The sequence below is a fragment of the Suncus etruscus genome, chromosome 16 (assembly GCF_024139225.1).
Source record: "Suncus etruscus isolate mSunEtr1 chromosome 16, mSunEtr1.pri.cur, whole genome shotgun sequence".
Lineage (NCBI taxonomy): Eukaryota > Metazoa > Chordata > Mammalia > Eulipotyphla > Soricidae > Suncus > Suncus etruscus.
The window spans coordinates 21,681,563-21,707,055 of NC_064863.1; the positions used below are offsets into that span (position 1 = coordinate 21,681,563).

A 25,493-nucleotide genomic window follows, 5' to 3' on the forward strand; every position below is an offset into this window, starting at 1 on the left:
TTTTCAATCCTCCATTTATAAATCTCAAACATTCTTGCTTCTCTCGGCCTTTGCTTTAGAAACCGGGCATCAAGCATGACCTGGCTCTCCTGAGCACATCTCAAGCCAGGGCCATGAGCCAGGCAAAGGTGGACTTAAATGATAAAAGGCATCTGACCGCTGCAGAGGTCTGAATTAATGGGGGAAAAGGCAGAATGGAACTTGAAGTCAGTTCTGGGGAGTCTCCATCTCCATCTTGCTCCCTTCCCAGCCTGCTTGCACACAACAGGAGTTGGCAAGTACTGGGGGGAGGCAAGTGGCTAAGTCACTGAAGATGGCAGAGGCCATAGAACAGATGGTACCATTGGGGTGCACCCCTGGCACAATTCTAAGCAGACCATGCACCTAAGGGACCTGCTTGGCTGGTTTGACACCAGCTAGGATCCATCAAGTAACATATATGATTTAGGGTTCTCCTGCCCACAGGAAGGGACCAAAAGGTCAGGAGGTGGAGATGGTGTTACTTCTCTAGGGCCCCACATTGCCTGAACCTGAAGGTCTCCAGGTCCTATCTGTTCATGATTGATCAGGGGTTTTAATTAGGTGAGTCACACCTAATTAAAGTTAGGAAGTCATCTCCATGAAAGGTAAGTGTCCTACCCACTGTACTATCATTCCAGCCCCAAGATTACTCCAAATTCTTATAAACAAAACTTCTGAGCTATACAAATTAGCAGGAAAACATTTTTCTTGAGAGTATTGATTTAAAAAAAGAACAAATGCTCTGTGAGAATGATTCACTCCGCTTCACCATTAGCAAGACTATATTTAAATGTGACCAGAAATCTCACCACATCAAGATTGGTTTTGACGCCAGCTGAGCTTATGGGCCATAAAATGACATGACACGAGACTGCACAGTGCTGCCTCCCCAATCCCTCCCCACGCACCTCTCCTGAGTTCTTGGGTGCTCCAAGGGGTCAGTGAGTCCTTCAGAACCTTCACAACCTGTAGCTTGTCTCTACCACAGCCCCATTTGCACTCATCTCTTCTCCCCAGCCACGCCATGGTTCCAACCCACTCTCCCAGCAACCCCTTTCACTACATCCAGTCTCAGAAACCCAAACCTGTTAATGCCTCTGCTCTTTGTTCCAATTCCCTGCCTGGCAAAACCCAAGCTCTTCAGCAAAGTGTGTGAGGGCCAGCCATATTCATCCCTCTCTTTGTATATTATTCAGAACCCTGTGCAGTTGCCTATAATACTACCACCCCCCCCCTTCTTACCTGCTTATCTGCAATCATCTCTGGCCCCTTCAAGACTCAATACTTCAGGAAGCCTTCCTAGATTATTCCAGCCCTCTTGATGAAACAGATAGTTCTTTCTCTGTGCCTGTATTATTAACCTCTACAGGCTTTATTCAAATACACCATCAGGACCCTTTTGTTTGTTTTATTTCTTTTGAATTCCCCCCTTGCTAAGGGCAGAAAGCCTGTTATTTTACTACCTTTGAAGTCCAGCTAGTCACTGAGTGAATCCTTTCATGGAGTATCAATGGAGAAAAGGTGCCACTACAGCGGGTGGGGTGCTTGCCTTGCACGTGGCAGACCCGTGTTTCAATCTCGGCACCACTTAAGGTAACCAAGATGCACCAAGAGTGATCCCTGAGGGCAGAGCCAGTAGTAAGCCCTGAACACAGCTGGTTGTGGTCCGCAAACAAAACAAAACCAAAAAATAAAAGTAGGGCTGGAGAGATAGTACAATGGTAGGGCATTTGCACACAGCCGATCCAGGACAGACGGGGTTCAAATCCCGTCATCCCATAGGGTCCCCAGTGCCTTCCAGGAGTGGTTTCTGGGCATAGAGCCAGGAGTAACTTCTGAGCATCCCCAGATGTGACCCCCCCCCAAAAAAAAATAAAAGTAAAGAAATACACTATATGCCTTGAATTCTATTTAGGTGGTGGTGATGACTGGGGAATGGGTCAACCACTCTCAGATTGGTTGTGTACCCCAGAATACAACCAGGGATAGTTTCCAACACTTGTAGGGTCATCTCCTCTTCCCATCCCTCGAGGAACCAGCACCTCCAACTCCTCTCCTCTTCCCAGCACACTTACTCCAAGATTCCCTCATGGCCCTACAGGCTCAGTGAATTGCAAAGCAAACTCAGATGACAACAGGCCTCAGAAGTTTGCTATATCCAGGAAGAGAGCACTAATTCCAGAGCTGCTGTGTGAAAACAGGGCTCCCAAGTTCAAGGGCTTTTCGGGGGTTCAAGGTGCACAGGTGAAACAGGCAGAAAGGGATGAAATAGAGAGAGCTCAGCTGCGGCAGTATGAGGTGGCCTGCACTGAACCCTATCCTCCCGGAGGGGCAGAGGTTCAACAGGATTTTTCCAGAGAAGTGAGAAAGCCACATTCTTACACAACACATGAAATTGGGATAGCTTGTTTTCTTGTCAAATGGACAATATCCTTTGATGTCAAACCATCTGCCATAAGGGGCCAGTTCTGGCTGCAGGATGCCCACTTGGTGGTGGCCTTGGCTAGCAACCAAGACTCGCTTGAGGGATTCCTCAATTCTAGCTTTTGTGTTCATAATTGGCCAAAAGCAGAGATGTCCTGGAGAAAGGTGAGCAGTGAAGGGCAGCATTTATATCTGCAATGAAGCTAGAAACACGAGGGTCCAAAATAATGCAAAGCATCATAGGCCATGCAAGAAGCTGAATGAGGGAATCAAGGTAATGACCCAATGGGTTGGAGCACTTGATTTGCACAACAGAACTTTGGGCTCCATCCCCTGTACCATATGTTTCCAGAGTGCTGCCACAGAGTGGTCCCTGAGCAATGTTGGATGCACCCCCATACGCACAGAAAAGGAACTATATGGAACAGGAGCCAAAGGCCAAACAAAGACTCATACCTGTCAGGAAATCCATATCCATCAAGGCCTGCAGCACAGCTGGATGCTTCTCTCTCATTCCCTGCTCCCAAGGGAAGGATTTGCATGTGGGCAACCGGCTGAACCTGCGCTTCAGGTCTAGGTAGGAATTCTGGGGTTCACCTATAGGGAGGAAGCACACACTCATTAGGGGTGGGGGAGAGAGAGAGACAGAAAGAGACACTGAGAGAGAGAGAGAGAGAGAGAGAGAGAGAGAGAGAGAGAGAGAGAGTCCCCTCTCAGTCCCTTCCTCCACCTAAGATGAAGTCGAAATGAGAGGTCAATCTTGAACGCTACTGCTTGTTGGTTTGGGGCACACCAGGGATTTGGAGTTGGCTCTGATGCCTTGCCTCGAGGTCACAAATTCAAAGCCAACTCCCGGGGAAGGGTGCCAACACTGCTGATGGCTGTTGAATAATTCCACAGAATGAGCAGCTGGCCTTGGACCAGTCCCCCAGGAGGCCCAAATCTAGGCCATTTTGTTGGCAGTGTGAGTTGAGGAGCACAGTGCAAGGACCCCCGGAGAGACAGAGCAGTGGGAGATGTTAGGACAATCATCACCAGCCCCCCAAACAGATCAGCATGCGGGGCTGGCCCTCTGGGAATCAGTCCTGAAATGACATCCTTGATCACAATCAGTTTCTTTCCTGTTTGGGAGATTACTATTCCTCTATCTCCTCCCTCTCTTCTGACAGCATCGTATTTTCTGGATGATTCAGCTGTGAAAGCGGCAGCTGGGGACCAGTAGAACTTCTCTTTAAATCGAGTCTCAGAAGTGCTGGCTTCCCATCCTTACTGCTTCCCCCAGTTCTAAACACTTCTGGGGACCGCTGACCGTGCACCTTCTCTATTAGGATAGGGTTCATTCAAGACACCTCCCAACCTCCACTGTCTGGAATGGAAAGTTCCGGCTCTATCAATGGTTAAGACAGGAATGAAATACCAATTTGCTTTAGCGGATGGCAAAGGCCCCATAGGAATTTTCCTTCCAGAAGGAGCATATGTGACTAACGCTAGTGCCACCGTACCAGATCCTTAGCACCGAGATATTTATAAGCACTAGATCCAAGCTGGAACATTGGAAGGCAAGACGAAACTATTTTCTTTGCTGTTTTGTTTTTGTTTTTGTTTTTGGGTCACAACTGGTGATGCTCAGGGGCTCTTCCTGACTGTACTTCTGTGGTGCCTAGGAGACCATGTGGTATACTAGGAATCAAGTCAGGGTCAGTCGTAGGTAAGGCAAGTGCCCTGCCTATTATTGTACAGTGGTTCCAGCCCGAGGACCATTTTGAGGAGTAAAAGGGGGTCACTGTACATAGGGCCAATAAGTCTCTTTGATATTCTTCTCTTCTGCTGCAATTCAGAATGACTCTGTTTCAAGGACTAGAAAGAGAAAGTGGAACTCCATACAGCAAAAGCTTTGCTCCACATTTCTGGAAGCTAATATTCAGATATTAATGGTCCAAAACCAAAGCACACAGATGAGGAAACCATTTCTAATGATTAATTGATTTCCCAATTCATTTTTATTTCCCTAGATTGGCCTAAGATCCCATGATGGATGAGAAACAACATAAAGTAAAGCTCAAAACACTCTCATTGGTATTCTTAAACTTACGATGCGAGCAAGGAGGTTGGTGTTGCTGTCAGTCTTGGAGGCACTCAGTTAGAATGCATGTTTAGACTTACACCTGAGCAGGACAAGATGTTCAGACTTGTCCAGTGATGAACTATTTTAGCCCAGATAGAAAGAAGCCAAATGAGTTTGGCTACAAACTCTTAAGAGCTAAAAACAGCTCTCCCGAAGGGCAATACTTACATGCCTCTGATCTCCTGTGCAGCTGCTGTCCCTGGGATGCATACACTGACACTATTTCCCAAACCTCTGCACACTTTTCATAATAGAGGTTGATTTCTTCAGTAAGTTGCTTCTCAAGGAGGGGATTAAAGACCTAAGGAGACAATGGAAGGAAGGAGGGTTATCAAACATCCATCGGTACCAATGAGGCATGTCTGAGAGGAGCTTCTTCTGCACTGACATCATCAAGCAGTACTCTGTCCAAGGCTGGTGCCCCTGGATGTGCAAAAGGAGAGAGCTATGATAGTTCCTAATGTGAGGGACATGTCCAAAGGTCCAAGACTATGGAGACTATGGCCCTAAATATACAACTTTTCCCCTATATATCAAAGGTTCCCAAAGTAATCTAGTCAATCAGGGAAATAAACAACTTATACAGTACTTCCCTGGAAATCTACCTTCTTTCTTTGTTTTTATTGTTTTTGGTTTTTATTTTTGGGGTCACACCCAGCAGTGCTAAGGGGTTACTCTGGTCTGTGCTCAGAAATCACTCCTGGCAGGCTCAGGGGACCATCTAGGATGTGGGGATTTGATCATCCGTCCTGGGTCAGATGCATGCAAGGCAAACACCCTACAGCTGTGCTATCTCTCTGGTCCCCTACCTTCTGTTTTTTGTTTGTTTGTTTGTTTGTTTGTTTTTTGGTTTTGGTTTTTGGGTCACACCGGACCAGCAGCACTCAGAGGTTACTCCTGGCTCTACGCTCAGAAATCACTCCTAGCAGGCTCAGGGGACCATATGGGATGCCAGGATTCGAACCACCATCCTTCTACATGCAAGGCAAATGCCTTACCTCCATGCTCTCCATGCTATCTGTCCGGCCCCAATCAGCTACCTTCTTCTTTTTTTTTTTTTTTTTTTTGGTTTTTGGGCCACACCCGGCGTTGCTCAGGGGTTACTCCTGGCTGTCTGCTCAGAAATAGCTCCTGGCAGGCACGGGGGACCATATGGGACACCGGGATTCGAACCAACCACCTTTGGTCCTGGATCGGCTGCTTGCAAGGCAAACACCGCTGTGCTATCTCTCCAGGCCCAATCCCCTACCTTCTTAAGTGAACGAAGAACACTTAACCTTACCACTTCTCTTCTGGATTGTTCTGGAGGATGCAGTATTATGCATTTAGAGAGCTAGTGTTTTATATGAACACCATGCTGAAGTTTTATTCATGAACTAGGTACAGCATGAGATTAGCAGCAATATCTAATAATAAAGTAGCATGATTACAGTCTTGTAAGTTATATGATCATGGTTTCTCTCAAAGTATTTTCATGGATGTTATATGTTCAGCCCTTAGTGGACCTCAGAAAACTGAAACTACCTTAGAAATCCAAAAATGAAAGCACAGTGATGCTAAAGAACTATAGACATGACAGCTCTGGTTCCCTCTTGCTTTTACTACCCCAATTTGTTCATAATACATATAGGTATTAAATGTTGAGACGCCAATCCCAGCACTAGTGTGACCTTCCCTTCACCGGAGTCCTATAGTATCACAGGAAATCTGATGGGAGAGTTATATAGAAATCTACCAAGCTCAGTGAGCCCTGACAGTAACACAGAAAGTTCTACTAGAACCAACCACAACTGAGTGAATCCTCAGACACTGACTATAGTAACACCATGGAGAGATATATCAATTACTTCAAATTGTCCCCTGTTGATCTAAGTTTTGATCATTCAATTTGCCTTTGCAAACGAAGTAAATTTGTTTGTGCCTGCATGGAGGCAGGCTAGAATAATGAATGGGAAACTAGAGACTCTGAAGAAGGGATAATCACTATGGAAGTGGGACTGATGATTGAACTTTAATGCCTGAAATGGCTGTATTATGGACAACTTGGCAAATCATCATATTACAATAAAATTAATTATAATAATAATAAAGCAAAAACCCCAAATATGGGAGTTTTTTTAAGAAAGCAAGGATATGTAGTCTCAGTAAAATTAGTCCATTTTTGTTTGTAGGAAAATTTAAAGAAATATTACACAATATGCAGACCACCTTAAGTCTTAATTTCCACCCATAGAGGTATATTTGATATAACGGCACAAGAAAAGCTTTTTTTAAAAAATTGGGCTATATCTGAGGCTGGAGAGATAGCATGGAGGTAAGGCGTTTGCCTTGCCTGCAGAAGGTTGGTGGTTTGAATCCCGGCACCCCATATGGTCCCTCGAGCCTGCCAGGAGGTTTCCTGAGCATAGAGCCAGGAATAACCCCTGAGTGCTGCCGGGTGTGACCCAAAAACAAAAACAAAAACAAAACAAAACAAAATTGGGCTATATCTGGCAATGCTCCGGAGTTATTCCTGGCTTTGCATTCAGGGATCAGTCCTGACTTGCTTGGGGAAATATATGGGATACTGGGGATCAAACCCCTATTACTTGCATACAAGGCAAACACCCTCCCCATTGTACTATCATCACTCTGGCCTACAACAACAACAAAAGCTTTAAAGGGACCAGTGCAATAGTATGGTGGGAGAGTGTTTTAACTACATGTAGAACAATAGCACTTGGCCATCCCAAGTTCAATCCTTGGCATTTCACATGATTCCCCAATTCCTTCTAGGAGTAATTATTGAGCATAGAGACAAAAGTAAGCTCTGAGCACTAAGGGTAATTACCCCAAACTCAAAACCACAACCAAAACCTTTAAAAAAAAATTTAGTATACACAAAGTACTACAGTTTTATATATATATATATATATATATATATATATATATATATATATATATATGTGTGTGTGTGTGTGTGTGTGTATGTCTTGTGTATGCTTACACGTGGGTGTGCACATAATACATGTCTGCTCCATGACATCAAATAAATAGATTGCCTTTTGTGATCCATCTTCAGAAATAATTCTAATGAACTGGAAGGTTAGTATAGTGGGTAGGGTTTTTGCCTTGCATGTGACCAGCCCAGGTTCTTTATCATTCCCTCAACCTACCAAAAGTAAACCATGAGCCTACAGAGTCAGGAGTAAACCCTGAGCACCACCAGATGAATCTCTAAAACAAAGAACAATGTTGAGGCCCTGTGCATGTGACTCAGTGGTCAACCCTCTCTCATAGGCATGAGACCTTGAATTTCAACCCTAACACCTCTCATATTTGAGAGGGGTGTGTTGGGTCACACCCAGTGGCACTCAGGGGTTACTCCTGGCTCTGTGCTCAGAAATCATTCCTGGCAGGCATGCGGGATCATATGGGATGCTGGGATTCAAACCACCATCCAGGGCTGGAGAGATAGCAAGGAGGTAGGGCATTTGCCTTGCATGCAGAAGGATGGTGGTTCGAATCCCAGCATCCCATATGGTCCCCTGAACCTGCCAGGAGCGATTTCTGAGTGTAAAGCCAGGAGTAATCCCTCAGTGCTGCCAGGTATGACCCAAAACCAAAAACAAACAAACAAAAAACAAACCACCATCCAATCAAAAAAACACCCTACCACTGTGCTACCATTTCAGCCCCAACACCTTTCATTTTATCAGAGTGCACAACCCAACCCACAGAGCTTGTTTGCAGGGAGAAACACCAATGTGCAAGTGCCTTCTTCACCTGGATCCTGCTGCACCAATGCAGTCCGTTACTTCCTCTCCACCAAAGTCTCTCAATTAAAGCTGGAAGATGCACCCACGGGCTGTAGGGTGCCCTATTTTTCCTAACTGATTTTGCTTACTCGATGCCTCCTACTCCTTGCAGCACACACTCCACAAGGTAGAAGCAATGAAACAATATTCCCTGTGATGAAATTCCCAGGTCTCCTTCCCAGGGCCCCCAAACAACTTGAGGCAGGCTCCCCATTGAAGTGGCCCTCCTCCAACTACCCAGGCATCTGCAGGAGCCAACCTGCCAGGCTGGATGGTTCCACTTGTAGGTGGATTCTGACTGCCACTGAGCCCCTGAACCGTCCTATCCAATGTCCCTCTGCAGTGCCTATAGCAGGGCCAGCCTGGCCCAGAGGGGACAGAGGCCCTAGGCGCTTTACTGAAGAAAATCACCGTACCAAGAGTGTAATCGGCCAGAACATTTTCTCTTCTGATACTTTCGATAATAGCATCTAAAAGCAGCTTTACCAAATAACTAAGATTCTCTGCTTTCATTAACTTAATCACTGGATAGGCAACAGCCTGATAAAAATCTACTCTATAATTAAGCTAGTAGTTATTAAAACAGAGGAAGTAAATGGTTTCCATTTTATGAGCAGTAAATGAACCAAATGTGAACAGAAATCTATTACCACATTTGCTGCAGGAAAGGCCTCCATATTAATTATGTTTGATGACAGCCCATGTGAGGTCAAATCATTTTGTTTACACTGACTTGCAAGCAGCCCCATCACCCAGGAGTCCCCTAAAAATGTCTTTGCCTACATCCCTTTAGAAGCTCACCTGTGTAGGGTGCAGAGAGCGGAGGCGATAGTACTTCAGGGGTCCGAAAAACCCTTCAATGCCGGCCACGTACCTGCTCCCTCCAATGATGAAGTATCCGGCCGTGTCGTTGTAATGAAAATCCTCCCGGAAGCTGGAAGAAGACAAAGCACATGGGGGTGGGGGTCGAGGGCAATTGGTGAGACAGGATTGCAATTCAGTGTCCCAAACATGTAAGTTCTCTAACCCTTAATGACATCCCAGAGGTCTGTAATCAGATTTTTACTTTGCTTTATTTCGTTTGGGGTACACATCCAGCAGGATTCAGGGGCTTCTCCAGATTCAGTACTCAGAAGGCATTACTAGGGGTGCTCACAGGTATAAAAGATCAAAACCAAGGTTCCTGCAAAGTATATGCTCCAACCCTTTCAGCCATCTCCCTAGCTCTGAAACCAGATTTTATTTTCAATTCTTCATGGGCCAGAGAGATAATACAGAGGGGAAGGTGCTTGCTTTGCATATGGTCAGCCTGGGTTTGATTCATGGATTCATGGTTTAATAGGGTGACCCTAAGCACTGGCAGGAGTGAATCCTGACTGCAGAACCAAGAGTAAGCACTACTGGGTTTGCTCCCCCCTCAACTGTAAAATCACCCCACATGCCATATTTCCAACCCCAGGTGAAAGGGTTTGAAGACAAGTCATGCATGAAATAATTCAGACCAGGCTGAGGGTGAAACACATATAGTCTGGCAACATTCTACCTTGTATTGAGAGCCAGTTGCCTGCCAGTACAGTCATTTTTATTGAGTACAGAGACCACCCTCAGGTGGGTGAGTAAGGGCAGAGTAAATACAGATAGCTCAAGCTATCCTGAGCCAGTCCTGCCCAGGTTTACATGTAAGCCAATCTCTGTTTTTGGGTAAAACCAAGTTGTAAACAAATAAATACAAAGGAATCAGGGCAATGTAACCTAACACTCAATAACCAAAAACTCTTCAGTCAACCCTCCTTAACTACTCCAAATTTCCACAAAGGTTGCCAACTCTATTACTTATTTGCTATGTGCTGCTGGACCAATGCTTTAACTATTCTGACATTTTCTCTTCGGTGAAATGGCAGTTCCTCTCATACTGTTTAGTTAAGAGGATTAAATCAACTGTCAATTCCTACTGGGCCCAACCAAGTAAATACCTGGTCCACTGTGCATGCTCAATATTTGTCAGTTGCTGATTGGGTAAATCATTAGAACCACTAGAATTACTGAAATTTGCTGGGATTTACAGGAAATACTATGTTATGAAAGGGAGGTGAATATGGCTAGATGGTGACTGTGGTGGAAAATAAAATGGTCCTTATTCGGGGTAAGAGATGTGTTCAGCAGCAATGAACCTATCCTATAGGCACTAACACTATAGGCACAACTCACTTGGGTTGTGAGTCCAAGCTCCAGAAGCCTTCACATATCACATGCCACTCCAATGATTCTCCCAGTTGGGTTACCCAATGCCACAACCAAAACATGTGCTGTCTCTGGTATTCTGCAACCAAGTGTTCAAACCCCAAAGACCTTTGTATGTGAGTACCAGTTATTGCAAAAACAAAGGGAAGGAAGGGAGAAAAACATATCCAACTCACTGAAAGCCATAGTAAAATTCAGAGTGAGGAGAAAGATGCCACAGTAGAATCAAAGAGTTAGGCCAAAGCTGGAAGCCATCATAGGTGGCACACTGGAAATCTTTACTTTCTAAATAAGCCAGGAGTCATTTCCACCAATTTTAATTTGATCATTTTCTCTTCTTTTATTGTTATTGCTCTTATGACTAGGGTTAGCACACATGTAACTATAGTGCACTGAGTGAAGATCTCATGCCTTTGTGTGTCAGTGGGTGTTAGATTACTGGTCCCACCCCAATCAATATTCATACTCCACCCTAGGGTGTAATCTGGTGATGGGATTATTGGATATTCCCTACTTGCTATGCTTCTCCCACCCTAGGGTGTGGCCTGGTTCTTGTCAATAAAAGCAGAGGTTTGAGGAAGGCTCATTCTTTGTCTTGCTCCACAAAGCTGCTTTCCTTTTTAGGAGCAGAAGGCTTGTGTGGTGGGATTCCTGGCTTGAGTGTTAGATTTCCTGAACCAGTACGTGTACCTTTTGACTGTGTTGATTATTTCCTGTGTCAATACCAGATCTTTGTTTTGGAACCTGGAACAATTATAAGTGGGGCTCTCAGGAACATATGGGGTATTGCTGAGGATGGAACTTTCAGCTTCACACCCGTCAGCAGATGCTCTGCCATCGAATCGCATCCCCATTAGCTGTCAGTCCTTGTCTGTGAGTCTTGAGGTGAACCTCAGAGTTGGTTATGGCAGCAGTTTAGAGTTACGAGAGGTCATGAGTAGGTGAGGACTGACCACACCCAGAAAAAGCCGACACAAGAACACTTTTCTCACACAGCTTGACTAAGGGGCAGAGGAATCTGAGTACTGACTAGAAAGATCTCCAAAACGCATTGACACGTGAAAATTCAAGAAAATGTGGAAGAAAAAGTTTACCTCTGACCCCAGAATTAAGAGAGTGTATCTTTTTTTAAAGTTTGCAATTAAAATCTCTGGAGGTTAAAACTAGAAACTGATAAAAGTATATTTTATTCCCTGGATTGGAAAGGATATGGAGACAGGGTGAGAAGGAAAACATTGAACTGTGTTCTTTTTTCATTTTAATTTCATGCTTTTAATTCGTTAGTAGAAGTATTTTTAAATCATCTTGCCCTTTGCAGTATGACCCATTTTCATTATTTTTATTTGACTTTGGGTCACACCAGGCAGTGCCCATGAGGAATATGTGGTGCCAGGAGTGAACCAGGCATTGTCACATGCAAAGCATACGTTCCAGCCCTTTGATCTCTCTGCCTCTTAGCCCAGCTTTTCCTCCCTCCAACCCCCAATATTTTGTTTGTTGACAGAAATCAAACAAGGTGCTCTACCCCTGCACCATATCCCTGAAGCCTAGTTTTGATGTCTCATAAAGTGCAGTACATTAATGACCTCTTTCAAAATAAAATCAGGAGATGTAAAGTTGCCCCCTAAAAAACAACACAGCACTGTAAGCAGAAATCTCTTCCATGAAACAATTGGACGGAACCACTGATAAAAAAGGGTGGACAGGGAGCTGGGCAACCATCTGTGCACAGGACAGGACAGGATCAAGTGACAAGCCAGGCAGAGAGAGGGAGCTGGGACACACAGGGCAGATGGGAGAAACTAGAAGGACTCAGATCTGGCAGGCAGCCAGGAACCCGTAGTGTTTTAGAGCCTGAAGCAGAGCAGAGAAGGTTCCCAGCAGCTTGGTGGGAGAAGCCAGCAATCCAGGGTTCTCCCAGGACAGGAACCACCCCAAAATTCATAAGGTGCCCCTTGGGCCCATGAGGAACAGTGGATACTCTCTGACGATTGAGCAGATACTTAAAAATACACTCAATATTCACCAGACATGAGCGCCAGTGAAGCAGTTAAGAAGGGCTTCAGTGAGAAAAATCTTCTTTTAAAGAGGCTCTGATTTGGGGAGGTAATGAGAAGAGGATGGCGTTGGGGTCTTCTCTACTTTTTGCAGCTGGGCCCATGTACTGTGAGTGAAGGACTCAATTTTAACCTCCAAGGCCAGAAAAGACTAGTCTTGCCCTCTGGTGAGGAAGACTGGTGCACGGTGGACAGGAAACAATGCTGCAATTTCAGGCAACCCACTCACCAGCTCACGATTGAGCCCTGCATTAAGCATGCATGCGAGTGCCTGAGCATGCATGTGTGTGAGCATGTTAGCAAACATGCATTTTAGGTGTGTGTAAACATGTATGTGTGTGAGCCTGCATACATATGTACATGCACATGTACATGTATGTGTGTATGGTCCTTGCTCACCCATGAGGGTGACTCTTTAGAGTTCTCTTATTTTGAACTAAAGATCATCAGAAATCTCCCGACAGGGTTGTGGAGGATAAAATGAACTCATATTTAAAGCATTTAAGACAAGGCTGGCAGTGGACAAGCACCTTCACCACTAACTACATTTGTCACGATTAACTCACCCATCAGCAGGTGTTGCCTTTTTTTTTTAGTTGCAAGAGGAAGTTGTGTCTGTTCTCAAGCCTGTTGATGTCAACCATATACTCACTATAATCACGACTTCATGAACTCAAATGCAACCCAATAAAATATGGACGACAGAGATGGGGGAATTCATCTTTTTTCCATAAAAAAATTAAGTAGCAGGCCCGTGAGGCCAATTTTGATCCCCAGCCTTACCCTACGTGCCTCTTTGGATTCCCACAATAAATTTGCACACCTTCTCCCCACCTCTGGCCCTACAACAACCACAACAACAAAATTAATATGTTGAATATTTTGGGCAAACTTGCCCAAAAGAACAGTTACTTTCAAGTGTGTCATGGGATTTGGATAGTGAGGGAAAGTTGGAGAAAGAAATGAAGGAATGTTGATGGATTGGGAGCTTGGCTAGCAGCCCACCTGTCACGGTTTCTCTTTCATTTGGGAGAAATAAATTGGGGCTGTTTATGCAAGATCACAGGCAACTGTAGATTCATAAGCAAAGGAAAGACCCTTTTAAAGAAGATTAGCAATTAAATATATGTTTCTCTTCTTTGAGTAAAAAAAAAACACAAAATAATTATAGTATCCATTTGGGGGATTTGTGTTTTTTATTTTCAAGGAATGCATAAGATTAGATTGCATTTTCAGGTTCTTCTTTTATTTTTAGTATATGTGCTGCCGAAGTGAACACTCTTCTTTTATTTTTAAAATTTATTATTATTATTATTTTGTGGCTTGGGGCAAAATTGGAAAAGCTAAAGGCTTGCTACTGGCTCTGCACTCAGGAATTACTCCTAGTGATGCTTGAGGGAATCACATTGAACTCAGTTGACTACATGCAAGGCAAGTGTCCTACCTACTGTGCTACCATTGAAATCCCAGGTTTTCCTTTTACTCATTTTTATATACAAGTAATAAGAGATCTCTCTGATTTGGTCTCCATTAGCCCCATTAGTGCCTCCTCTTCTCCTCTAAAATTTCCAGTGGCTGTTCAGAAACCTCAAGGCATGCCTTACCTGTTATATTGCCTAACAGGTGTCAATTCTTTGATACAAACAAGGATCTAAAATTTTACAAAGCTCAAGCTGGGCTCTTCCAAGCTTTTCAGGTATACCAGATGATGATCTCTGCCCTAATCAGGACAGGGTGCATGCCCCAATTTCTCAATGCTTAGGCTGCAGCTTCAAGAAAATGATGATTATCATCAATTCCCCCCCCCCAATCAGAAACTGGCTCCAGCAGGGCTATCATTAGGAGAGGAACTCAGAGCTTCAAGTAAACTGTCCCCCTAGCCCACAGACTGATTCTCTTTATCTTACATGTTACTTCCTTGGGGTGGGAACTAAAGTCCAAACTACTCTTTACTTTCTCAAGCCATTCCATTCCTATCCTTTCCAGCATTCCCCATGACCTGCCATTCTAAACTTGCTAATGTAAGAATCTACTCCAAAACATAAAAACAAATTTAGAGGGGGCTGGAGCAGTGGCGCAGAGCTGTAAGGCATCTGCCTTGCTGGTGCTAGCCTAGGACGAACCGTGGTTTGATCCCCCGGCGTGCCATACCATATGGTCCCCTAAGCCAGGAGCGATTTCTGAGCCCATAGCCAGGAGTAACCCCTGGGCATCATTGAATGTGGACCCCCAAAACAAAACAAAACAAAGCAAACAGACAAAAAAATAATAATGGGCTGAGCACATGCCTTACAGGCAGGTTGCCCCATTTTGATCCCCAGTATTCCAGCATTAAGCCAGAAGCACTGTCCAACAAAAAAAATAAAAACTAAAAAAAGGGGAAAGAGTGGTTCTCAGTAGAGTGCATGCCTTGTACATGAAAAAATTGAGTTTGATCCCTCACACTGCAAAGGAAAAAAAAAAACTGCACTTCTCCATTAAATTTTCTTCCATGAAGGAGGAGACCACTGCATGCTCTGTGACCACCATTTTATTCCCAGAATTTCTTCTGACTGATTTGACAGATGCATGATAATGTAGTGGATGAACAAATGATTGAAGAATGAATAATGGAAGGAAGGAGCAGACCTGGAGCTTACTCTTGTCACCTTGCGTCGTCAGGAACCTTCCATTCCTCTGTAGCACCCCATTTTCTAGCACTGTTATGGATCTGCCTCAGACACCTCTGTGGGCTCACACATAGCATTATGTTTACAAGACAAGAACAAATAAAATAGGAGGCTTCCTAAGCCTCCCTTGGATCTCTTCTAACCATCTGAAATGTTAGCTATTTAGTTCTCGGCATGGCTCAGGCTGGAAGAGGGACTGCAAATGTCTAACTTGAGAATGCCAGGCAGCCTAGCAATGATTCATTCGTTGTCGTGTTGAATGAAGTGGTCCCAGGGAGTACTCAGGTGGTAGAGACGAGAATGTTTGGGTGTGGGGGCTGCTGGCAATGCTAGTTCTGAGATCTCTTCAGTGCTTTCATTGGGATAATGAATTTCAGGCAAGTACTTGAAAATCAGTCCTGATAGCTAGCACCCTATATTATCACCTACTGCTTCTGCATTTACTTAACATTTTGATATTTTGCTCATCATGGAGTATTTACATGAATTATTTTTCCTTTAAAAAATGTTCCATTAGGACCAGTGAGATAGTGTAGCAGGTAGGGCACTTATTTTGCATGCTGCTGACCCAGGTGCCATACCAGGCACCATATATGGTACCTTGAGTTCCACCAAAATTGATCCTTAAGTGCAGAGCCACAAGTAAGCCCAAAGCACCACTAGGTATGACCCCTCCCCCACCAAAAACTTGTATTAAAGGACCAAGAAATAGAGAAGTTAAGGTGTTTGCCTCGCATGAGGCTGCAGTCATGATCCTGGTTTGAATGCCAGTTCTACATATAATCCCCCAAGCAATGCCAAGCATGGTTCCTGAGCAGGAGTGACGACACTTCAGTACTGCCAGGTGTAGTTCCCCCTCAAAAAAACCATAGGCATCACTTAATCACAATTACTTTTATGTGATAAATTGCATCTCTTCTATGTTGAAGTCTAAGCCATAGGTAGATCATAATGCTTTTTCATTTAAAAATGGGATCATTGGCCTGGAGGACTAGCATAGGGGCTTAGATTTTCTGTGTTACAAACATATGGTCACCTCTTCAAATACCCAGTGTCCCACATGCAATGGTCGTGGTCCTGCCAGGCTTGGCGGTTTTTATTTTGGGAGCTCTGCTATCTGTGATCCCCAGATCCACAAATACAGCCCCATCGCATCCCAACCAAGTGTGGGTTAGTACCACCCAATGGGGTCCATCAAACACCACAGTCAAAAATATGACTGAGTTACAAAAGCAAGGTGATGACATCCCCAGAGAACATACATGTGAGAAGCAAAGCTACCCCCGGCAAGCACCACAGCTTGAACTTAATTTGTGCACCTCCATGGAGAATGTGAGCCCCTGGTGAGTACATGCACCAATGCCGCAACTCAAGGAGTGCAATGCTCAGGGAAAGGTGGGGTGGAAGAGCACCATCATCTGACCTGCAGCCTTCACAGTTTGCTGCTGTGAGTCAGCAGCCAACAAAAGCTGGACAGAAGCCGGGGACAGAGCCTTCCAATGAGCAGAGCCTTCTGAGCAGAGCATGGCCTGGCAGCACCTAGATTCAGTCCTCCTGCTTCTCAAATGGCAGAACCTGGCATTGCTCTGGCATCGGTCTGAGTTCTCTTGCAGGAAAACAGGAAAACCATTTTGGAACAATCTCCCCAGCCCCCGTCCTTTTTGTTGTGGATACCCATAATGTTGTCCTTACTTCCAACAGCCCTAACAAATGTCTGCAATGACTTGAGTTTGGTGGGAAGAGTTATTTTTGGGGTGTGGTGCCTACTTTAATTTATGTGCAAGGCATTTGTCTCTGAATCATACTGCCATTTTTTTTTTCTGCATGTTCTGGCCAGCTGCATGCACTAAGCTTGCTGAGAATGTAGCAAAGAGGTAAGAAGACCCATTTAGTTGGTGGAATATTCTCAAAATATATTTCAAACTAGACAAAATAAAGTATTTTCTTAAGGGAGAAGACACAATACTGCCATTTTTTTTTATCACAGCAACCTTGAGAATCCTGGGATTTCAGAGGACAGAAAGCTCTCTCAAAGAAAAAAAAGTCAAGAAATTAAATTCAGGGAAATACAACCAGTTGTCAATAATGTCCTAGGTTAGGGGACAAATGTCAGGGATGGGAACATGTAGTTTGGGAACATGTAGTACAGAGTATGAGGTACTTGCCTTGCACTAAGCCAACTTGGGTTCAATCCTCGGCTTCCCATATGGTTCCCCAAGCCTGCCAGGAGTGATCCCTAGATGCAGAACCAGGAGTAACCCCTGAGCCCTGCTGGTTGTGGCCCCCATGCCCCAAATTTCCCTGAAAAAATATAAATAAATAAAAGATGTTCCAGGGGGGCTGGAGCAATAATACAGTGGGTAGGGCACTTGCTTTATATATGATCAATCCATATTCAATCCCTGGTACCCCAGATGGTCCTCAGAGCACTACCAGGAATAATTCCTGAGTGCAGAACCATGAGTAACCCTTGAGTATTTCTGGGTGTAGTACTAAGACAAAAAAGATGTTGTCAGCTGACATTCTTCATTTTAGGAGGTTCTCTGCAGGTTCTCTCTGTATGAAGACATCCTTAGGAGCCACCCCTATTTGTTTCTACAAAGAGAACACTCAGACCTCTCTGAGTCTTTAGATAGTTCAGATAGTTATAGAGCTGTAAGTCTTCAGATAGCTCTGCCACCTGTTATATAACTAACCTCTGGTTGGTAAATTCTTTCCCACTGCTCTAAATCTACCTGACTCATTTTAAGACTTTGACTCTGTTCTTAGGGCTTCAATATTGCTATCAGGGCACCCCTGACCTTCTCTTTGCAGGCTAAGGAATAACACTTCCTTTAGCTTCTCCATCTAACTCTAATCTTTTGATCTGGTCCTAAAAATAAGAATTGTCCTAGGTGCTCAGGGCTGAAAAGAAATGAGTTTGACTTCAAAGTAAACAGCACTGGTGAGGGGAGAAAAGAAGTAGAGTGATTGGTCTCCTCTGCTACTTCCCATCTTCTCTTGCTTTCCTTTCTTTCATAATTGATTTGTAAACAAATTGGGTTGAATAGAATTTCTGAGTGAAGGGGTCCTGTCTGGAGAGGCGGCTTTTGGCTCTGGGCTGGTGACATGACAAAAGAAGTAGAAATAAATGCCCCCTAGCCAGATTCTTAGAATGTCTGGTACATTTTTAAATTATACATACAAAGCTGGTCATTCTTGTTTCTCTTATTTAGACTCATTCCTCTACATTTAACAACATATCTCATTTGATAATATTTAAATACATCCAAATATATTCTCTATTAGTGGTATGTGTGATATTATAGACAGGCACATATAAAATAGAGTAAGAATGAAATAACCTGAGTTCTTAAAAAAAGCTGCCCTTGGTCCTGCCACCATAAAACCCACTCTATGGGAGTATAAAATCAAATTAAAAACTCATGAAATACAAGGCAAGAGACCCAATATTCCATTTCTGCAACTCGGGTAGAGAATGTTATATAAGGATGAAAAGTTACACCAATATCAATTGTTGCATACATTTCAAATTTAGATTATGAACATAAATATGAAGACTGTCTGCTTTTATGCTTTAGACTAGGGCCAGAGGTACCAACCAACTCAACACAGCAACATTAATACCTTGATTTATTTTGCGGAATCCTCTGTAGAAGATAATTTTCAAAGAGAATGAATTACAAAGTGCCAAGAAAGGAAGAATTTACAACAAGATCTGGAGAAAGAACTAGGTTTTTTTTTGCTTATATAAAAGATTGTGGGGGGAAAATGGAGGAATTTGTGCATGGTGGAAAAAAAATAAAGGTATAAAGATTAGTAACACTGCAGTGTGTGTTTGGAAAAGCTGAGTAAAGATGTGTGGCAAGAAAGGCTGCTTGAGGACTAAAGGATAAACATTCCTGGCTAGGAATGTGGCTCAGTGCATACTTTGCATGCATGAGACCTGGGTTTGATCTCAGATACAAATTTTTCTTAAGTACAGATTTAGCAGCAAAATTTTATATTAAAGATTATATTTAGAGCCAAAGATAAAGTATAGCTGGTAGGGTATATGCATACTTCATATGGTTCCCAATATGGAGTACCTGGAGTACCTCCCCAGTAGGAGTGGCCCAAACCTCCCTCGCCTCAAAAACTAATTTGTACTTACCTAATGGTTTGATTCTGGTAGCTTCTCAAATCCTGTCCAATGCTGGTACTTATTACTATCTATGTTGGGAGAGAGATACAAAGATCAGTGATATCTGCACATTCCACATCACAAATACAGTCCTGGGTACAAATTGCTCACTAAAATTGGGGCATAATCTTTTGCCTGATGAGTTTCTGGGAGAAAATGCACAGTTTATTAGTCCTATGTACATTTAAAGACTTTAAGAAATGCAATCTCTGCAAATGACTTGAGGTAGTCCAAAGCTCTCCACAGTGCATTTCCCTGGGTAGATTGTAGATTCCTTCGAATTTCAAAGTTCCCTTTACTGTATTTGTATTGAGATGTGTATTGCATAGGAAGACTGTGGAAATCTGGAGGGTCCAAAATGGATATTTTCTCTAAAGGTGAGGGGTGGAAATGATTGGAGCTGAAAGTTCTTGACTGTTTTCTAAAAATAGGAGAAAATTCACACTCCTATCACTGGCGACCATGTTTGGTCTTGAAGAATGTTTGCTGTCTCTTGCGTTCTATGTTCTGAACTCTAGGTACCTTGTTTATTCCCATCAGCCTAGTACTAAGCAAAAATTTAAGAAATGTGCAGATCAAATGAGATTTTTAAAGACCTGGCCACAATACTGCATCTGTTAGAAGACAATCCAGTCCCACCATATACAGCATGTTGGCTCAGAGAAGACAATCATTTCAATCAACTATATCTCTGGACAGACAACCATGTTTGCTTCACATAAATTTACTTACTTGCCCATTTAACCAAAATCATGAGCATCACAGAGATTCATTCTCTGTAGGAAAAGGAGTACTATTTGGGAACCTACATATAGTAGAGAGACCGGTATAGAAGAAAGTAATGAACGCCAAGTTTACTTTAAAACACTTATTTGTCCTCCAGATCCCATCAGGTCTTGCTAATTCTGCGGCTGCTTCTTTCACTGGCCACTTCCTCTGACAAAGACCTACTTTGATCTATTGCTCTTTGCCAGACTGTGTCACGCTATCCTACTGTCAGACAAGTTGAAAACCCAAAGCCTGATAGCCAAACTCTCTACACTCCAGGCTTCCAGCCTTCTTCCTCTTTCTCTTTTCTTCTCTAGTGCCTGCACATTTCTACTCAGTTGGTCAAACTATTAACTCTCCTGGATGTGCTCAGATGCCTTCTCCTCTGTCTATTCCTTTCAATGTTTCCCCCTGTGGGAACCATCTGAAAGAGAACCCCCCCCCCCAACCTTTTTGTTATTGTTGTTTTGGGTCACAGGGGTTAGTCCTGGGTCTGTGCTCAGAAGTCGCTCCTGGCAGGCTCAGGGAACCATATGGGATATTGTGATTCAAACAGGGGTCAGTTTTGGGTTGGCTGCATGCTAGACAAATACCCTACTGCTGTGAGAGCCCCCCCTTTTTGGGGAACTCTACCCCATTCTTGCAATGCTAGATTTGTATACACTCCCATCTCTGAGTCAATATGAGTCACTTGCCAATACAACACCTTCTGACATGCCTTCACCTGCTTCGTGTGACTTCCAGAAATAGTCTCCTTGGACATGGTGCATACAGCAGGTGCAAACTAAGATCTTTGAGGTACTTGTGTGAGGTCTCATGGCTAAGCGATACACAGGTCAGGGCTGACTGTCTCCGATGACAGATGTGGCCAGGCTGAAAGCCCCGTTGACCCTCAGGGGACTAAGAAATTCCAGGCTGTGTTGTGAGACTGTTTTGCCTCAACCTTTTAGGGACTCAAACATATGCCCTGAAAGCTACCAGATCACATCTAAGAGAGCTCTCTCTGGAAGCCACCCAGGCTGACCTGATTTCTTTTCTCTGCAGAAACAGGAAACAGGCTAAACCTAATCACCCTGGGAAGCCTGAGCATCCTCTAGTCCACAAGTCAAACAAAACAGACTTTGCAGTTTTGTTATGAGAAAAAAAATATCACGAAATCAATGAGCAAAGCTGTTGAGAGGATAAAGTAACCAGAGGGAAGTGGCAGGTTTTGGCATCTTGTCTACAGAGAAATGAAATTGTCTTCAATTACAACAACAGATTTGCCAGAACCCATAAAATGGGCATTACGAGAGCTTAAAACAGTATGTACAGTGTTTTATAGAACAAAGTGGGGGACGGCTGCTCCATCCCCACCAGAACCATCACTCGAGTCAGTTGGTTATTATTTGTCTGTTTAAGGCCAAACAGAAGCAATTGTTTCCAGGGCCAGACACAGCAAACCCTTTATAGACTGAAGGAACCAATACATTTCCTGAGAGGAGAGGGGTGGGCTGTAGCTCTCTTAATAACATACAAGCATCGCCAATGCTGTTTTAATGCTAATCTCCACGAAGCCTTGCTTGCTTGCTCGAGGAAAAAGATTGAATTGCTCCGATGATTGTATCAGCGGAGCCGGCTCTATTCTTCACTTTCCTAAGATGATCTCAAGAATAACTTTAAAAGTTAGCAACTCCAATGGGATTCTTAGGATTTGGGCTTTTACCTACACACCATTAGATGTGAAAAAGTGCATGGGCCCGCTTTTCTCTGCCTGACTCTAGGTCAAACTGCTGCTTCTGTTTCATGCAAGTCTGAGATTAGGATTCCCTGGGACAGGGTGCAGATAGATACCTGGCCTCCAGTAAAAGAGATATCGAGTCGAAACCAATCCTTCAAGGGTACCATGAATTTGGTCTTGACTGCAAGATCCTCTCCTTTGACAAGATGCATTTGAATATGCAAGTGACCTAAAAGGAAAATTACAGTTTATGGAAATGGCACAAAATCTTTCAGAGTAAATGAGTGGCTAGACGGTTTATTCGACAATTGCCCTAAGAGGCGATTTAGACTAGATCACTTTTCTTCTTCCTTTCAACCCCCCTTAAAAAGGCCTACATGCCTTCCCTTGCAAATAAGACATCTGTTTGAAGCTTCCTGGAAAAAAATTTTTTTTCACTTCAACCTCATATTTGGAAACCATCACTCTCTCTGAACCGCCAGCTGACAGTCTCTTCTAGACAGATATCTCTTCCCATAGAGTAAAAATCTATGGCAATCACATTTTAAAACTATTTCCTACTTACCCTCTTCAGTGAGAAACACAGAAGGTGTCCCGTACATCTCACTGGAATCAACAAAGTACAGAATCCCACAGAGATTGGCCTTGCAATAATGGAGTAAATAAAGCCACAATGAAACCGTAAACCTGGAAGAGTGAGAAGAAATTCTGCAGATTGATATCATCCAAGTACAGGTAATTAGAGTTAACAATGGCCAAGTAAATTGCTTTCTTCCCAATGAAGGGCTGAATTTGCCTTCGTGTTCATCATGGGAGATCAGTTTGCAAAGCTTGATTTTTTGAGACAAAGGAGGTGGTTATAGAAACTGTGAAAGACAGTAGTGAAGCACCATTGTATCAAACCAGCAGACATTCTACTTTGCACCTAAGACCGTTCCTGTATCTCTTTCAGACTCTCTCACGCCTGCCATTTGAATTCCTGATTAAAGCTTATAAAGCCAGACATAGAATTAAAAAGCAGGGTTTTAATAAGAGGTGATTTGATAAGGAGCTATTCTAATTTTGATGATTAAAAGAAAAAACATAATTAGGGCTCTTTGAGCAATTTTGTTTCTTTCAAAGATAAAAGCCCTAAGGAGGCAGAAAAATGTCATCGTCTGTAAATGCCATGGCAGTATGCTAACTGAGACAAATACAAGCTGTTAATGTGCACATTAGGGTGTTCAGTATCTCAGTTCGGGCTGGCCAAAATGAAACCACTAATCTAACTGTTCCATTTCTGGACTGAGCTATTTTGGTTAATAACACACACACACACACACACACACACACACACACACACACACACACAACACTGCACATCTGTGATTTGTGAGTGAGACTAAAAGAGCAGTAGCAATTTAACTAGGACCGATTTAGTCAATGTGGACCATCATCATTCAACAAATATTTGCTCAACAGTGGTTTGATGCCCCACATTGCCCAAATGACCCACAGTTCAAAGAGAACCATCTGGGAGCCATTGCATTTGTGCCTGTGAAATATGAACCCAGGTCAAAACCAGTGCAAGGAAGATCTCTCCATTTGCTCAGTAACCAATCCCCAGATTAGTTTAAAAGCAACAGTAGCTTCAAATTCTGGTGGGCCAGTGGGAGGAATCCATCCAAAGTCCTTTTTAGAATATTCTGGGCTTTGTCATCTGGCCTCCAAATCAGTGGTAAGATATGCAAACAGATGGAGCCACACAGCTCCCTCCTGACCCACCCAGCTGAGCAAGCTCATGAAGATAAGTTATTACAAGGAAGCTTAGCAAGAACATACGCTCAGTAAAGTGACTCAAGATCTTTCTACAGCCAGCAGCATGGGAAGAATTAAATCACTCTGCTAAATCCATCCGGTTGGAGGTGAAACAGGAACTATTTGCAGCATCCTTAGTTCAGCAGAAGGGAAAAAAAGTGTGTGTGTGTGTGTGTGTGTGTGTGTGTGTGTGTGTGTGTGTGTGTGTCTGGGTTTTCATGGAAATCAATGGAGGAAATCTGAAGTTAGGAGATTTCAAGCTGCTCATCTAATCTTCCAAGATGGAAAAGGCGCCGGCTGCAATCTGAGCTGCCTTGTAGCTAGCAGCGCCTGAAACTTTGCAAGGTGGCCAGTTGTACACTTGACTTCCCTGCCCAACATGGTTTCTGGCACTGACCTAGAAAGTCTCGGGCACATTGAGGATTACAGCAAACCCAGAATATTTCAAGAACAAGACAAGGTTTTCTTGCCACAAAATCCATTTAAACTGTAAAGATCCTCAACATTTCTCCAAAGTCAAATGACAAAGGTTATGATGTCTCCCTACCAGATGCTCTATAGCTTTCTCAGTGGGGACCCAGATAAAAAGAGGTCCCATCCTCATCCCCCCCCCAACTTATTTTTACACCAGGAAACCAATGGCCCCTGCCCCAGCTCCCTCCCTGTCACATCCCACTGCACCCACCAACCCCTTCTTACATGGGGTAATCGATCCTCTGGCTTCGAGTAGCTTCCAACTCTCGGTTCTGAAATTTTAAGAACTTCTTCACAATGCCTGTGTTTTCTCCACTGGAGGCATAAAAAAAGCCCAGGAGGGGAACCACATCTGCAAACAGCAAGAGAGTTGCCTTTCAATTATCTCTAGAAAAGCAGGTTTTCCAAAAAGCACAATCTCCCTGGAGCCCTCTGGCCAATAGCAATCAAATGTCTCCATGAAAATGTCTGCATAAGGGAACACACACTGATTGAAGCCTGAATAGATGCCGGTGTCAAAGCTGTTGTTAACAAAGTTTTAAGAAATTTTATGTTCTAACTCAAACCCACCACCGGTGTTAGCATCCCTCCACCACCTACCCAAGTACCCTCACCATCCTTCAAAGGATTTTGTCCTGTTTTGGTTTGGTTTGGAGACCACACCTAGCAGCATGCTCAGGGATCACTCCTCGCAGTTCTTGGGAGACTGCATAAGGTACTGGGAATTTCAGAACCAGAGTGAGCTGTGAATAAGCCAAATAGCTTTCCCACAGTATTATCTTTCTGGGCCAAAGGGGGAATATTTTGAACTTGTATCATAATGTAAGAGCTACCACTCCAGTCATGGTCATGATGATCCTCATGGCTGTAAAAATTACATACAAATTAAAAAATGGAACCTTTGGAGTCGGAGCAGTGGTGCAAGTGGTAAGGCCTTGCCCGCGCTAGCCTAGGATGGACTACTGTTTGATCCCCCAGCATCCCATGCGGTCCCCTAAGCCAGGAGCAATTTCTGAATGCAAGCCAGGAGTAAAGCTTGAACGTCACCGGATGTGGCCTAAAAACCAAAAAATAAAATAGAACCTTTATATAAGCATATATGATATATAAATAGTATATGAATGTAAAATGTATACTATAGTAAAGATAATTTTTCATCAATAGCCCTAATTTCACCATTAGCCCAATATACTGATGGAAAAAACAGAATCACACTA

The 25,493-nt window shown here is 43.6% G+C and overlaps 1 protein-coding gene across 1 annotated transcript in view; it reads right to left on the reverse strand.

The window, feature by feature from the left end:
- The window catches only part of SEL1L3 (SEL1L family member 3), a 126,467-nt gene that overhangs the window by 72,568 nt on the left and 28,406 nt on the right, over positions 1-25,493 (reverse strand). Inside the window, 7 exon segments of the mRNA XM_049790005.1 lie at positions 2,902-3,042; positions 4,739-4,871; positions 9,169-9,301; positions 19,488-19,546; positions 22,119-22,234; positions 22,571-22,692; positions 24,502-24,628. Coding sequence (XP_049645962.1) covers positions 2,902-3,042; positions 4,739-4,871; positions 9,169-9,301; positions 19,488-19,546; positions 22,119-22,234; positions 22,571-22,692; positions 24,502-24,628 — 831 coding nt within the window.